Raw genomic sequence first — 14,707 nt, 5'->3', positions numbered from 1 at the left:
TTTTGTAGTGGTGTCAGTTTTGCTTGGGATGGCTAATGTGGGAGACAGGTCAATGTATTTATGTAATTGTCAGCTGGGAGGAAATGTCACTTATCTGTACACCTCTTTCTGGATATTGCTAGAATACCCCCAGCAGGGATGACTTTCTGTGGCTCATGTACACATGCAGATTGGATTGCACCAAACTCTTTGAAGCTTGGAAGATTTGCTAAGAGTGGAGAGTCTCCATAGGATTTGTGAATACCTTTTAGTTGTCTGGGAGGCAATATGTTTTAATGTGTAGGACACTGCACTGGGTGAGTGTCAGTCTGGATTCTTTTCCTAGCTATGCGACTGATTTACGGCCGTTAATGTCAGCTCTATGCATCAGTTTCCCTGTCTACAAAGTGTGTGGGGCGGGGGTAAACACCTTCATTTGTAAAGTGATATGAGATCTATAGGGGGAAAGCTGTGCATATTTATAGGCATAATTCTTAGAATTTAATTAGCAATGTATAATGGTGATCTACAATCCAGGGTGTTTTTAAAATAGTCCACAAACCTGCTGGCAAGTTCCTAGAGTGTTTGGGGGGTTTTTTATTGGCAGAATCTGATAACTCCGATGCAAATTCACCAATGACACAAGCTGCTTGAGCAGCAGCTTGAGGAGTTTAGGGGGAGGGATGGACAGGAACTCTTTGACAAACCTTGAACTAGACCCAGCTGCAATGCCATCAAAACTTCAAGTATGGGATCAACTGGTTGAGGTCTGGCCTGATATCACTGTGGGTAATGTAGATTCTTACTTCAGTTGCCTGCCTGTTCTGTTTTCCACATTACAGAACTTCTAGCTTCAGTCTTGCATGCCTTTTGTTGTAATGGTAATCAAGAAATGTTTAACTTCTTTCAACTCTAGCTGTGCTTACTAATTTATCCTATTACATTTGTTTTTTTGTGAATATGGGCATTGGTCTGATAATTCCTTGCGCATTATCCCCCACCATGGAGCTTGGGTGAACAAGGAATACAGTATGAGGCCTACTGAGTAAAAGCAAAATCCTGAAACAATATCTTGTAACACTAGAGTCATACGTCACTACCTGAAGAATCAGTCTTTGGAGAGTTGAGTTAAAAAGGAAGCCTCTGTACTTGTGTATGGAAGAGCTCATAAAGAGGCTCTAAAACTGCAAAATTTCCTCTGCAGAAAATCTCAACATCTCAGTAAGAGTAGGTTCAAGAATTGAAATGCCGTGTCCTCTTGACTGAGCAGGTAGGGTAACTAGTGCTTTCCCCATTTAAAGGGACGCAATATAAAGGCTAGTCACTTTCCAAGGAAAAAAAAGGAAAAACCATTCCAGGATCTACGCCATCTGTAGGATGGTCTGCGTCTATGGGAGCCTACAGTCCCCTCCCTTCCCTCATGTTTTAAAAATCAAAACACCTTTCATTTGTCATGGTAATGAAAACCCATGCAAAGCAGACCAGGAAGCACAAAAATGATCGTGTGAAAAGTGTCAAGTGCCCAAAATCGGTTTGGATTTTAGGCTTGCTTTTGGGGGGAGAAGGGTAAGATATTTTCCCCTCTTTAAATGAGGGATCCTAGGTATTCTGGGTAACAATTTTAAGGAAAACGCTTCAGTGAAAAGTGATTGGCTTTTGCCTCTTGAACACCAAATGGCTTGTGCACTAATTTAATGCACCGTCAGGAGCGATCCTGCACGGGCTGGGTTTTGGTTATGGCTTAAATATGACTTAATTTCCACACCGACTCCATGTACGCAGAAGCCAGCTTCTCTGCTGCCGCTTGTGCACATACTCCTCCCCTTTCATCACCCCCCGGCTTTCCTTTCCATGCAGGGGGAGGCGGGGACTCGGGCCGGGAAGATCTTTGACTGGCCTCCCTTCTAGCCGGAGATCCCGGAAGCATTTCAGCCCAGTACCCAGCCTTTCTGCGTCACAGGCAGCCTTTCCACCTCCTCTTCTAATTATCTCCTGTTCCTATCCCCGATGCTACCCTGCTCCTCTGCTGGGAGAGTGCAGCTGGCTCTCCTGTTAGGCACCTGTGTGTTAGGGAGCAGCTCCAGTCTGCAAGGTGAGTTCATGTGTCCAAAGCATGCCTTCCTCCGCCTTTCCGTTCCACCTCCTTTACCCTTTACACTCTTTCATTGCAGCAGAGCTTAATAAGTGGTGCCTGCCCCCACTTAATGACTTTTTCCCCTTCTGTCAGGGGCTGCATTAACCGGAACTCATTTCAAGGAAGTGTCTTCCCTGACTCTTACCACCCTAAATCCTTCTCCCGGAACAGAGACTTGAAGTACTGCCTTAAAATGAATCCTTAACTGCCTGAAAACAAGGAAGAAAGGGCCCATCTGTTCCCTTTTAAATAGATTTGAAGGAACCAGTATCAAACTCTTAAACTTATTCCAGCAGTTAGGTGAAATGAGCAATGTAAAAAGAGACCAGCACCTCCACCTCCAAACTTTGGAAAAGTTAGCTGGGAGATCCATCCCTTCACTGACTCTAAAGTGCAAGCTTAAGACAGAATCCTCCTGGATACCCCACAAAGTTCAGCTCTAGATCTGATGTTTGTGATGCTGGGGAGGCTAGGGGAATTCCCTTCCTACTCATCTTCCGTTCTTCGCACCCCCATGCCCAAATTTGTTTCCTAGCTGTAAAGGTCTGGTAACTTCCCCACTCTAATGTATTCTTCCCTTCTCTTTCTTTCTGAAGGTTTGCAGAGTCATTTCTAAATATGTTAACACAGTATTTAATCCTGGGCCTGCCCATCTCTGGAGGGGCTACTCCTTTCAGAGTTTCCCTCGTGAATCCCTGGGTCATTTGATGCAGCTGAAAAGTGACAGACCTTGAATACTTTCAAAGGAGATTCCTCTGGTGGCCTGAAATCCTGCATGTAAAAACTGATGAGCGAGACTAGATGCCAGGAGTGAATACTCAAAGCAATACCCAGGAATGCTGCTCTTTATAAATTGCCATCAACCAACCACTGAGTCTAATCTAAAGCAACAGATTGAGCTGCAGTTGTCCTCAGTGAACCCTTCATAGTGTAGGTTCTCTAACGGTTCCTTCACAATAAAACCTCTGTGCATTTACAAAACTTTCATAGGGCAGATCCAGGCTGTGTGGGCTGGGGGTGTTTTGTGCTGCTAGTCTGATTCCTTTATGTGGTTAATCTGTTGCCATGCAGAGGAGCTGTCTTTCAGATATCAGTATCTTCAGCAGCAGTGGTCCTGTAGCATATTAAGAGACCTAGAGTGAGTCACTTAGCCTCTCTGCCTCAGTTACTCCAGCTGTAAAATTGAGATAACAATACTTCCTTGTTTTCCTCCTAGGAGAGTAGAGAGAATGAGTGAATGGACTAAATTTTTCTCAGGGATAATTTCATTGATTTCCATGGAGTTACACCAGGAATAAGCTCAGTGTACTCTGTGCAAAGGACTTTCAAGATATAAAGCACTGTCTAGATGCTAGGTATAATTATCAACTTTCTATTCTCCTCCTTCCCCAGCATGCAGACATACCTCCAGCGAAGAATGTACGCACTCCAAGATTTTGTTACTAATTAATGTTATATTGTATCACAACATCTCTCATAGTTTTTGAAGATGATGGAAACATGGTACAACTGCCTGGCGGGAAGTTCCAAATGGGAGCAAATTCACCTGACGGTAAAAATGAAGGGCCTCTCCAGGAAGTGACAGTGAAGTCATTTGGTATTGACAAATATCCTGTCACCAACCGGGATTTCAGGTGAGGCCTACACTTAGCGTTTGCTTAGTTTGCAGAGACTGGATGGCGCAGGGTGGTGGAGACTTTCAGCTAGATGCAGTTGGTCTGGGTAGTGACTGAAGCTATCTTTGCTGAGTTTACCTTTGTTGGCAGCTGCAGTAAAACGTCAGCAGCCCCCCATCAATTCTCCCAGCGCCTCCCACCCACCGGCAGCCCTGCCGATTAGCACCTCCCTTCCTGCACCTCCTGATCGGCTGTTTCGTGGTGTGCAGGAAGCTAGGGTGGGGAGGGCGGAGCAAGGGCATGGCAGGCTCAGGGAGGGGGTGGAGGGGGGGCAGGGCCTGTGGCAGAGCCAGGGGTGGAGCAGTGAGCACCCCTGGCACATTGGAAAGTTGGCACCTGTAGCCTGGTGCCTGTACAAGGAGCCGCAGGTTGGCCACCCCTGCACTAGACTATGTATTGGAGGGACTATCCTGCACTGGCACAGAGATCATTCTGATATCTTAATGAGTCCTTTTTGGACGTGCCGAGAAGCTCATCTTGATTCTCAGCTATTTTGGGAGGCGATAGAACACAGATTGGGCAGGGTTATTCGCTGCCCTGGATAATTACATTTTGGGGACAGATTTGCAATAGGAGCAGTGGATTTAAGTGGTTGCATGTGGCTTTTGTTCAACGTGAATTTTTGCAAAGTGCACTCACAGCTTAGAATAGGAACTTCTAGTAACTCTGCTGCCTTGATTGGTTGGTTTTTTGGGTTGTTTTGTTTTAATAAATCTAAATAAAGAAACTCAATAAATTTTGTTTTTAAATATTAAAAAAAGTTCACATCAGTATAGCAGTTCCATTCAACCAATACAAACTGGGTCAGTTTCATCTCTAAACCTAACTCCATTGAGCTGATTGGATTTAGGGGAGGGGCTCAATAAACTATAAATGGTGTGAATAGCTCTTGTAAATTACATTTACTTTTATCAACTTCTTATGCATGTGGATCATTAAATTTTGTGGTGTTAACCTTGTGGGAGTGCTACCCAGAGACCTATATCTGACATGTTTACACCAGAGAGTTTGTTCGAGAAAAGAAATATAAAACTGAAGCAGAAGCCTTCGGCTGGAGCTTTGTCTTTGAGGATTTTGTATCCGAAGAGCTGAAAAAAAAAGTGACCCAAAAACTGGAGGTAAAGTGCATTTGGAGTGTGTAAAGTGACATGAACAATATGTTATGGGGTTGATGGTGAAAAGAGGGCTGTGGTGTTTGTCCTTGGAACTCAGAGTGGTGTCCGGATGGTGGAATAAATACAAGCAGATCCATTCCTGAAAAGTCTACTATTTATGTTGTGGCCTTATGTGAAGAAAGGAGACGTTAACTTCAACTCTAGCCAGGTGCCCAGAAGAAGGAATGCAAGCCTTTGGAAAGCTTAGGCTCCACACGGCAGGGATTAGGAGGGAATTGGATTCCTCACTGGGGAGTTTTTCACTTTATTTCCTGACCGTGTTACCTTTATTTGTTTGTCTTGCTATAAACATTAACCCCTGAGGGAAAGACTTCGTTGATTGCAATGGGTATTTTTTTTTTTCTGCTGAATACTACCACCGGGTAACAACTAGTTTAATATTTTGGCTTTTTCCCTGCCTGATTCTGCTCCCATTGAAACCAAGAGCAAAACTCCTGTTGACCCCAATAAGAGCAGGATTATGCCTTACCTGATTTAAGGCCCCAGTTTGCAGAATGTACAGTAGGGTCTGCTAGGCGAGTATGGAGAGAGCAAGGCATCTCCTGATATTTATTCAACAGAATTGCAAACAGGGAAGCCTACATTTTTAAAGGAGTTTTTTAAATCTTGAATTTTCTTTTTAAAATCAGATGCCCCCTGTACCTTACTTATGAGCTTTATCGAAATGTCTTTAAAATGAACCAGCTGCTCATATCCAGCCACAGAATCTAACCATATCCAACTCAAAAACACTCCGCATGCTGTGAAATGGGTTAAGCACTAAGAGTCAAGGCTTGAGGACGATTCAATGGCAGGATTGTGTTTTAATCTGGTCTCTTTTTTTCCTTTTTCTTAGTCTGCCCCTTGGTGGTTGCCGATTGACAATGCATTTTGGCGACAGGTGAGCAGTCCAAAGGAGCGAATTGCAATCCCATAGGGCTTCAGAGACTGTCTGCTTATGGGCTGAACTTCAGAGGGGAGAAGAAACGGCATTAATTACAATGTTAGCAATTCCACTCACATAAAAGGAGGAAATTGAGAGTTAAGCGCAGAGACTCCTCTGTGATTTTCAGAGGAGTCTCCGGGAATTAGATGTTCAAATCTCCCACTGCAATTTACTAGGCTGTGGGTGCCTAATTCCCTTAGGCTCATTTGAAAATCCGTACCAGAATAACTAGCAAAAGGAGTGGTAATCAGAAGGGCTGATGACAAGCAGCTGAGGGCACTCGCTGCCCTCCCGGCTATGCACTGTTCTTGTCCGTTTTGTTTATATATTTAGGGGGCACTGTGATTGGAGGAGTTCTGTTAGCTACCTGGATGTGATCACAGGCCACAGTTGATCTGCAGACCTGTTTGAGATCATTGTCTAGGGGATAAACTCCACTACCAGCCAAGTCTTTTTAGCAGAGTAGATAGAACTGGTGTCTATGTGTTACGCAAGTCTCTGAGGGTCTATCCTTAACTGAGACAGATGCATATCCTCCAGTCTTTAGTTAGATTGATTTCTGCCAAGTAGTCAAAGGCAAGTTGCCCTGTACCATGTAGAAAAAGATAAAAGGATGCATTTCCAAATCCTGCAGAAGTTCAGAGTATGATCTTTATACATTCATGTGAAGCAGGCTGGGCCAGTATTTCGACCACTAACCTGAGACCTAGGTTCAATTCCTTGCTCTGCCACAGACTGTCTTACTTAATATTTATCATTTGTACCCTCCCCGCCTTTCAGAAAGTTGTCTTGGGCTAATGAATGTTTTTGGTGTTAAAAAAAATATGTCCACAGATTTTTCTTGCCCCCGACCCCCCATAGATTTCAAAGGTGTTGCCACCTTAGCTGACAAGCCATTGAACGCCTGAAGTCCAAGATTCTTGTCTATTTCAGTACTTTACAGATAGGCAGAGCAAAGTGAGTGGTGGATGCTCATGGCAGCACATCATAGATGATGTGTCTAATTGTAGGCCTCCCAGACTCTATACTGTTCCCTGTTGTTGGGTTTATTTTACATAAAGTTTTTATGGTTCAATGAAAACCTGTTAAATGAAATTCTCCTCAGCCAGCAGGTCCAGGATCTGGGATAAAAACCAAGCTGGACTACCCCGTGCTACACGTGAGCTGGAATGATGCACAGGCATACTGCAAGTGGAAAGGGAAGAGACTCCCTACTGAGGCAGAGTGGGAATTTGCTGCAAGGGGAGGACTAGAGAGTATGTAAGAAAAGCTCTTTGAGCTGATCTCTTTCAAACCAAACTAAGTCATCAAATAATTATAGTTGAGTCTATGGTGGGGTGGCCTGGGATGGCAGGGGACCAGACTCAAAGCTCTACCTTCCCCTCTGCTGGGGGGTTCTGGTCTCCGCAGGGAGATGTGGGTGGAAGTCAGATTATATGACCTAATGGTCCTTTCTGGCCTTAAAACCCATGACTCTATGAAATTAGTTACATGAATACATTTTGGAGCCATCTCTCTGATTAAAGCTCTGGAGGCCAAATTCTCTTCTCAGTAATGAGAGCTGGGTCTGGCCCTTAATGTTCATGCTTTGCAGTGCATTCTGCCAGGAATAATGGGCTGTCCTGGAGTTGGCTACAAAGATGTGCTTTGCCTGAGGGAGCTGGATAGCATTAGGTGCTCAGTTATGAGGCATGGCCCTGAGAAGTGAACTTGGCTTGATCCACTTACAATTGAGATATGAACATCAAAGCTTGTGGAACTCATTGCAACAGGACGTCATTACGGCCACAGGTGAAATCCTGGCCCCGTTGTAGTCAAACGGGAGTTTTGTCACTGACTTTGATGGAGCCAAGACTTTGTCCCAATAGTTTAGGAAGATTCACAGAGGGATTGGATGTTTACAGGGATAACAAGAATATCCAGAGTTATAACAGTTAATGCAAAATTTAAAAGAAGAGTGTGGGAAGGGATTACAAAATCTCATGCTGCAAGGTTTAAACCATCTTCTGTTTGAGATTGAGATGTGACCTGCCATGTGGGGCAGATTATCTCACATGGGCCTGCGTGGAGTTTCTTGCATCTTCCTCTGGAGCATCTGGTGCTGGCCACGGTCAGAGATGGGATACTGGACCAGGTGGACCCATGGGTTTGATCAAGTGTGTCAATGCCTGTGTTCCCACAGTTTTTTCGTAAGAGAAGAGACCTTAGCTCTGACATCCAGGTCAAATACCAGCTCCAAATTAATGTCCATCCTAAAAACTCCCCCTGCATTTTCAATCAGGTACAATATTCCTCTTCACTTCACAACAGTAAGAAGCCGGCAGTGTCCTACTCCAGAGGCAGCTGCATTTTAGTGGTGGATGAACTGATCCCCATGTGTAGTTCATGTTTGTAAATCACTATGCGCAGAAACTGTGATTATTTTTTCCCAAAGAGTCTATGGCAGCTAGATGTTCAAATCTCCCATTGAAATTTAGTAGGCTCTAGGTGCCTAATTCCCTTAGGCTCCTTTGAAAATCCTCACCAGAGTAACTGGCAAAAGGAGTGGTAATCAGAAGGGCTGATGACAAGCAGTTTAGGGCACTGACTGCCCTCCCAGCTATGCACTGTGTCCTTTAGAGTCAAAATGTTTATTTTTAAAACCAATGTATGGTTTCCTTTTGAACATAATGTTCATATTGGATCAGACCAATGATCCATCAAGCCCAGTATCCTGTCTTCCGACAGTGGCTGGTGCTAGATGCTTCAGAGGGAATGAACAGAACAGGGGAATTTATCAAGTGATCTTTCCCTGGTCATCTATCCCAGCTTGTCGCAGTCAGAGGTTTAGGGACAGTCAAAGCATGGGGTTGTGTCCTGGACTGTCTTGGCTAATAGTCACTTCCTTATTTACTTTCTCCACATTGGTCATGATTTTATAGACCTCTCTCATATCCCCCCTTAGTCGTCTCTTTTCTAAGATGAACACTCCATCTTTTTAACTTCTCCTCAGATGGAGGCTGTTCCACACCTCAACCTTTTTTTGTTCCCCTTCTTTGTACTTTCCAATTCTAATAGATCTTTTTTGAGATGAGGTGACCAAAATTGCATCACAGTCCTCAAGGTGTGAGCGTACCGTGGATTTATATAGTGGCACTATAATATTTTCCATCTTGTTATCTATCCCTTTCCTGATGGTTCCTAATATTCTTTTAGCTTTTTTTGACTGGTGCTGTACATTGACCAGATGTTCTCTGAGAACTATCCACAATGACTTCAAGATCTTTCTTGTGCTATAACAGCTAATTTAGACTCACATCATTTGTATGTATAGCTGGGATTATGTTTTTCGTATGCATCAGTTTGCATTTATCAACATTGAATTTCATTTGCCATTTTGTTGCCCAGTCTCACCCAGTTTTGTCTGATCCCTTTGTCACTCTTTGCAGTCAGCTTTGGACTTAACTATCTTGAGTAATTTTGTATTGTCTGCAAATTTTGCCATCTCATTGTTTATACCTTTTGCCAGATCGTTTATGCATATGTTGAACAGCACTGGTCCCTGTACATCAGTGAGAAAGGGTAAAGCTGACAGTTCCTACTGGTATCCTGGTTTGATCAGGAAGGAAATAATTGGTCCCGCCTCTTCTTTTTTGACAGGCAGAGTATATCCTTGGGGGAACAAATTTCAACCAAATCGTACAAATCTCTGGCAGGTAGGGTCTTAATACCATCATGTCTGTTACGGGTTGTCTTGATGGCTTATTGATGAAGAAAAATGTCCTAAAGTGACCTAAGGAAACATTTAGCTAGTAAATCATACTGACTTGTCTTCAAGATATTGAACATCAGCTGGTAGGGCTCCCAGGTCAGTTGTTAAATTTGCCACCATTTGACTCTCTTCCCTCCCCCTCCACCCCCAATCTCCAGGATTTAGAATTTAAAGGTAATATTTATCCATAAATACTTAATATTTATACAGAATATCCTTGCAAGGTGGCAATCTCACCCTGCTCTCTATGGCGGAAGTGGAATCCAGATTCCTCAACATTTGTGGCTGTTGAGGTTCAGAGTTTCACGAGGGAGGGATCTCCCTGTTTAGCACTTGGAATGGTTGAACTATTGTTTCTTCATACTGAAATATCTTCACGTTGTGTAATTTACAACTGTTAGACTGTTTCCATTATTTTAAGCATGAGGAGGTTCTGTAAAGCACAAGCTCCTTTCTGTGCCATCCTGGGTGAGGTTTATTTGGGTTTTTTTTCTTCGAGTAAAATCCTCTCTTCACACAGGGAATCTTCCCAAAGATTGATACGGCAGAAGATGGTTACCATGGTGTTTCCCCAGTGAACGCATTCTCTCCTCAGAACAACTATGGTATGGACTAGTAGGCACCTTTGCCCCAGTTTGCAAATGAATTCTTTTGTTAATTTCAATTTAGAAATAATAAAATAACGCCTTAAGATTGTAGCTGGACTTTAAAACCTAAACTGACATGGAGTTTCTTGGCATTTAGATATGTTGATGCTGGGCACATTGAGATTTCTGAATGCTGTTTAAATTGGCTGATGTTGACATGAGACATTTTAACACAACAGGCATGACATTGCCTGCAATGATTTATAATAATGATACTTGATGACTTTTTGTCCTTCAGTAATGCTTTTCAGCTGAGAATCTCAAAGCAGTTTATTAATATTATCTAATTAAGCTTCACAATGTCCTTTTGAGGGTAAGCAAGCATTATTACCCCCACTAAATAGATGGTCACAGCGAAGTTTGGTGATCTGCCCAAGGTCACGGTGAGTGTGTATTAGAGCTGGGAATAAAACCCAGAGCTTCTGATTCCTGGTCACCTGCTCTAGCCATTAGACCATGCTCTTCTGATGGCGTCTTAAACAACCCTCACTGCACCAAAGTGCTTCCAAAAGGGCTTTGTATTGACAGTGTATGTGTCCTCCTATGGATCCTAATTAAGCAATTTCTATATCTCAGGGCTCTATGACCTGTTAGGAAACACCTGGGAATGGACTGCATCAGAGTATCAACCTCATGGACCTGTATCAAGGCAGCGTGCCCAGAAAATGCACGTCCTGCGAGGTGCATCTTGGATTGACACAGTGGACGGATCGGCCAATCACAAAGCTCTTGTTACTACTAGGTAGGTTTACTTACTGCTGTGGCCAGGTGCTATTTTGCACCACATTGGGGGGCTTATAGTAACTTAACCTTCATTACATAGATTTATTTAAAACTTTTTGCTATTTAATAATTATTTACTTTTAACTAATGTGAAGACCACTTTATTATTATTTATTAATAATAAATCCCCAAACACTTCTCAAATTCTGTATGGACAGCAGCCAATCCTGGAATGAAGGCCAGATGCCAGCTAGTGTATAACACCCAATACAACAGTGTGAGAGGGAAGGGAAAATAACATAAGGATAGAAATTATAACAATGAAGTGTAATTAACAGTGGGAAATAATGTTCAACTGTTTTAAATCATACAGACAAACTCATTTTTGTCAGCGATTATGTAAATGACAATTTCTGAATAATTAAATTGCTTTGCCTTCCTTCTCCATATTAATTATTGTCAGAAGATCTCATTTAAAAAGCCCGGGGGAGGAACTGCATCACTCATCAGCCCCTTTGCAGCAATTCTGTACATCAAGTGGTAGATTTTCCCAAATGCTCTGCTCTCATTTAGACCCCTAATTTAAATGGCCAGATTTTTTTTTAATTAGCACACAGTATGTTGATGGTTGAGTTATTTTGAAAATCTGGCCACTTACTTAGGTGCCTACATTGGAGCTGAGCTCTTCGAAAATGGCCCCATGTGTCAGTATCATTTTAGGATTGGCTGCCTTTCTGGAAGATTTGCTTTAGTCAAAGACAGGTTAGTGGGCTCAAAACAGGGATCACTATGGCCTGTGTCATTGAGGGGGTCAGATTAGAGGATCTAATGGTCCCTCCTGGCCTTAAAATCTATGACTGAATCGACATAGGAGGGGTTTTTTTGTCCTTTCCCAGGATGGGAAACACACCAGACTCTGCTTCAGATAACCTGGGTTTCCGCTGTGCTGCCCACATCCTGAGTCGGAAAACAGAGAGTAAAACAGAGCTGTGATGACATCACTTATTGGAATGGTCCTGAGACGTTTTCTCCCGTGGAGACGCCAGCGATTCCCTGTAGCTATGTTGGATCGAAGTTTGGCGAGTTTTAAAAATAAACATTTGCTACTAATGGTCAGTGTCAGAGTGGAGAGTGTAGACACTGAGCGTGGTTTTGTCCAGTTGTCTCAATTCTTTTTGACTTTTTAAGATGCTGCTGCTGCTCTCTTTTCAGCTAACTTCAGCCATCCATCCCCGTGGGCCCAGTCCTGCAAACACCTACACACGTGAGTAGTCCCAGGGACACGGATGCTGCTGCTCATGAGTCAACTCTTGCAGCCTTTGCTTAGGCTCTTACTTGCCTAAATTCCTTTTGGAAAAAACTGGGAGTTTTGCTTGAGTAAAGATTGCAGGACTTGGCTCTGTAGGAGTAAGAACTACTCATGTGAGCAAGGATTGCACTTGTTCCTGCTGGTAACTGAGAAAGACAGGAGTGGGCTGAGCCAGAAATTCCTGAGTTCTAATCCCCGCTCTGACTCAGGGACACTTTAGGTTTGCTACGCTACACTCTTCTCCACCCCCCCACCCCAATCCTCTGTGGTCGCAGCTCCACCTGCGCCACTGATGGCGGGAGAGCTAGTGTACATCAGCCACGGCTCTGAGCGCTGTTCCACAACACAGCGTCTAGAATCATGGAACTGTAGGGCTGGAAGGGACCTTGAGAGATCATCCAGTCCAGGCCACAGCACTGAGGCAGGCCCAAGTAAACTTAGACCATCCCTGACCGCTCTTTGTCCAACCTGTTCTTAAAAACTTCCTGTGATTCCACCCCCTCCGTTGGAAGCCTGTTCCAGAGCTTCACTGTTCTTAGAGTTAGAAAGTTGTATTCTCAGTAAATAACCTAAATGTCCCAGGCCCGTGCCAGTGACTAGCCTCCACAAACATTCCCATTCTTGCTATCATCACCCATGCTGCCGTGGTGGGAAATTTTAGGAAGCAAGTGCAATGTAGACACAGCCAAGGTGACCTGACGCCAGTCTCTTGTGCCCAGATTATCCAAAATGCAGATGGGACCTAGTGGGATTTTCAAGAACACCCAGGCATCTGACGCCTGTTGATTTAAAATGGGAATTAAATCAAGCTCCCATTGGTTTAAAAGCACTAGGCACCTATCTCCATCTTTAAGTTGATAAATACCTCTGACAATCTGCCCCTTAACCTCAGCTCTACCTCAGTTTCCCCACCTCGAAAACGGGGATAATAAAACATACTTACCTCACAAGGTTATTGGGAGGACGAATTACTTATTGTCTGTAAAGCATTTGAATATAAATGCTAAGCATTACGGCTGAGGTTTACAAAAGGGGGTGAGCTAAAGGAGTTAGACATCTAACTCCTATTGGCATCCAGTGGGAGTTGGGCACCTAAAGTCTTAGGCCCCTTTACAAATCCCAGCCTAATATGTTACTTGACAGAATGCAACAGGCACTAGCTTACCAATGCCACGTCACACCAGCTAAGTAAAATGAAGCCTATTTATTGACTTGTAAACAGTTTACAAAACAGACATAAATAAACTGAAGCCCTTGACCATTTTGCCCAATGTGAGGTCTGTGTATTAGCCCTATATCTTTTAAAATGTCTCCTAAATACACATGCAGTACACAGGTCACCATTAGCTGCAATGTGCATTTTCCGTCATTCAAAGGCTGTTTAAAAACTCAGCCTAAGTTGTAGATGCATAAAATGAATTGTTACTCTTCAGCATAGTGCATTAAAGCTTTGGAAACAAAACACCTGTCGCACTTAAGGCATCGTTTATAGCTTGACTGGTTACAACAGTGGTAACTAAGGCTGGCCGTGATAATGACATAATGGAATCTGTTGGCTAGGAAGAGTGCTATGTGAGATACTAGTCACCGGTCAGGATATGCCCTATCCCTGATAGAAAGGAAGGAGCCAATCGAGTCCCTTAAGATGAAGGCTCTGATTTCTGGTTTCACATGCAGGTGGCCTTTTGCCATTTGGGGGATTTGGACGGGTCACTTTTTCCTACTGACACAAATTTGAGAGTGGTGGTTTTGTCACAACTTTCCCCCCTCACTCCCCCCCCACGGTTTGGTGGACAGGAAGAGAAGTTTTCCTCAGCTTGTATTAAAGGCTGAGTTATAAACTGCCAATTGTACTACAGCCCAGGGGGGAGGCTTTTTTTTTTTTTTTTTTAATGTGAAAAATGTGTTAGCCCCAAAGCTAAATGAAGCAAGAGCTCAGTGGATAATACCTAGCCTTTATACAGCACTTTCCATCCGTGGATCTCAAAGCGCCTTACAAAGGAGGTCAGTATCATTAGCCTCATTTTACAGATGGTAAAACAGGCAGTGAACACTCGCCTTTGCAGTGGGGCACCCAAACCAGGGTACTCGTGCCCTGAAAGACTCGATTTTCAAAAGTGATACGGGATAAGCCCACCGTACTTAAGGCCCTGCCAGTGAAGGCTGGTCCCAGAAGCTTGGAAACGTGGGTCTCTAATAGCAACAGCCACCTCGTAAAAACAAAGCTTGACCAGCTTTTTCATGTGGTTTTTAACCTCAAGCAATTGAACGTAACTGGTTAGTATTTTGTGAGTGTCCCATGGGTGGGGCTGCTTTCCACACCCCTGTCCCCTTTCCTCCTTGCCTCTAACCATTCAGCGGCCAATCTATCATCTTCACAGAACAGGT

The 14,707-nt window shown here is 43.6% G+C and overlaps 1 protein-coding gene across 2 annotated transcripts; it reads left to right on the top strand.

Moving 5' to 3' along the window:
• Nucleotides 1-1,871: 1,871 nt before the first annotated feature.
• On the top strand, nt 1,872-12,126 carry SUMF2 (sulfatase modifying factor 2). Of its 2 annotated transcripts, XM_073315131.2 has the most exons (9): nt 1,873-2,071; nt 3,594-3,747; nt 4,793-4,907; nt 5,800-5,844; nt 6,995-7,145; nt 9,529-9,584; nt 10,161-10,245; nt 10,864-11,029; nt 11,907-12,126. In XM_073315131.2, the coding sequence occupies exons 1-9, from the start codon at nt 1,987-1,989 to the stop codon at nt 12,001-12,003; spliced, it is 954 nt and encodes a 317-aa protein (XP_073171232.1). In that variant the 5' UTR covers nt 1,873-1,986; the 3' UTR covers nt 12,004-12,126. The 2 variants fall into 2 exon arrangements, with proteins under 2 accessions (XP_073171233.1, XP_073171232.1); XM_073315132.2 differs by lacking the exons at nt 6,995-7,145; nt 9,529-9,584 and having other exon boundaries at nt 1,872-2,071.
• The last annotated feature ends 2,581 nt before the right edge of the window (nt 12,127-14,707 follow it).

The sequence above is a fragment of the Lepidochelys kempii genome, chromosome 17 (assembly GCF_965140285.1).
Source record: "Lepidochelys kempii isolate rLepKem1 chromosome 17, rLepKem1.hap1, whole genome shotgun sequence".
NCBI lineage: Eukaryota > Metazoa > Chordata > Testudines > Cheloniidae > Lepidochelys > Lepidochelys kempii.
This window is presented reverse-complemented; position numbering and strand designations above follow the sequence as displayed.

Coding starts and splice junctions, on each gene's coding strand:
- SUMF2 (XM_073315131.2), top strand. CDS start 1,987: ATGCTACCCTGCTCCTCTGCTGGGAGAGTGCAGCTGGCTCTCCTGTTA. Junction 2,072..3,593: donor GAGCAGCTCCAGTCTGCAAG/GTGAGTTCATGT, acceptor CATCTCTCATAG/TTTTTGAAGATGATGGAAAC. Junction 10,246..10,863: donor CTCTCCTCAGAACAACTATG/GTATGGACTAGT, acceptor TCTATATCTCAG/GGCTCTATGACCTGTTAGGA.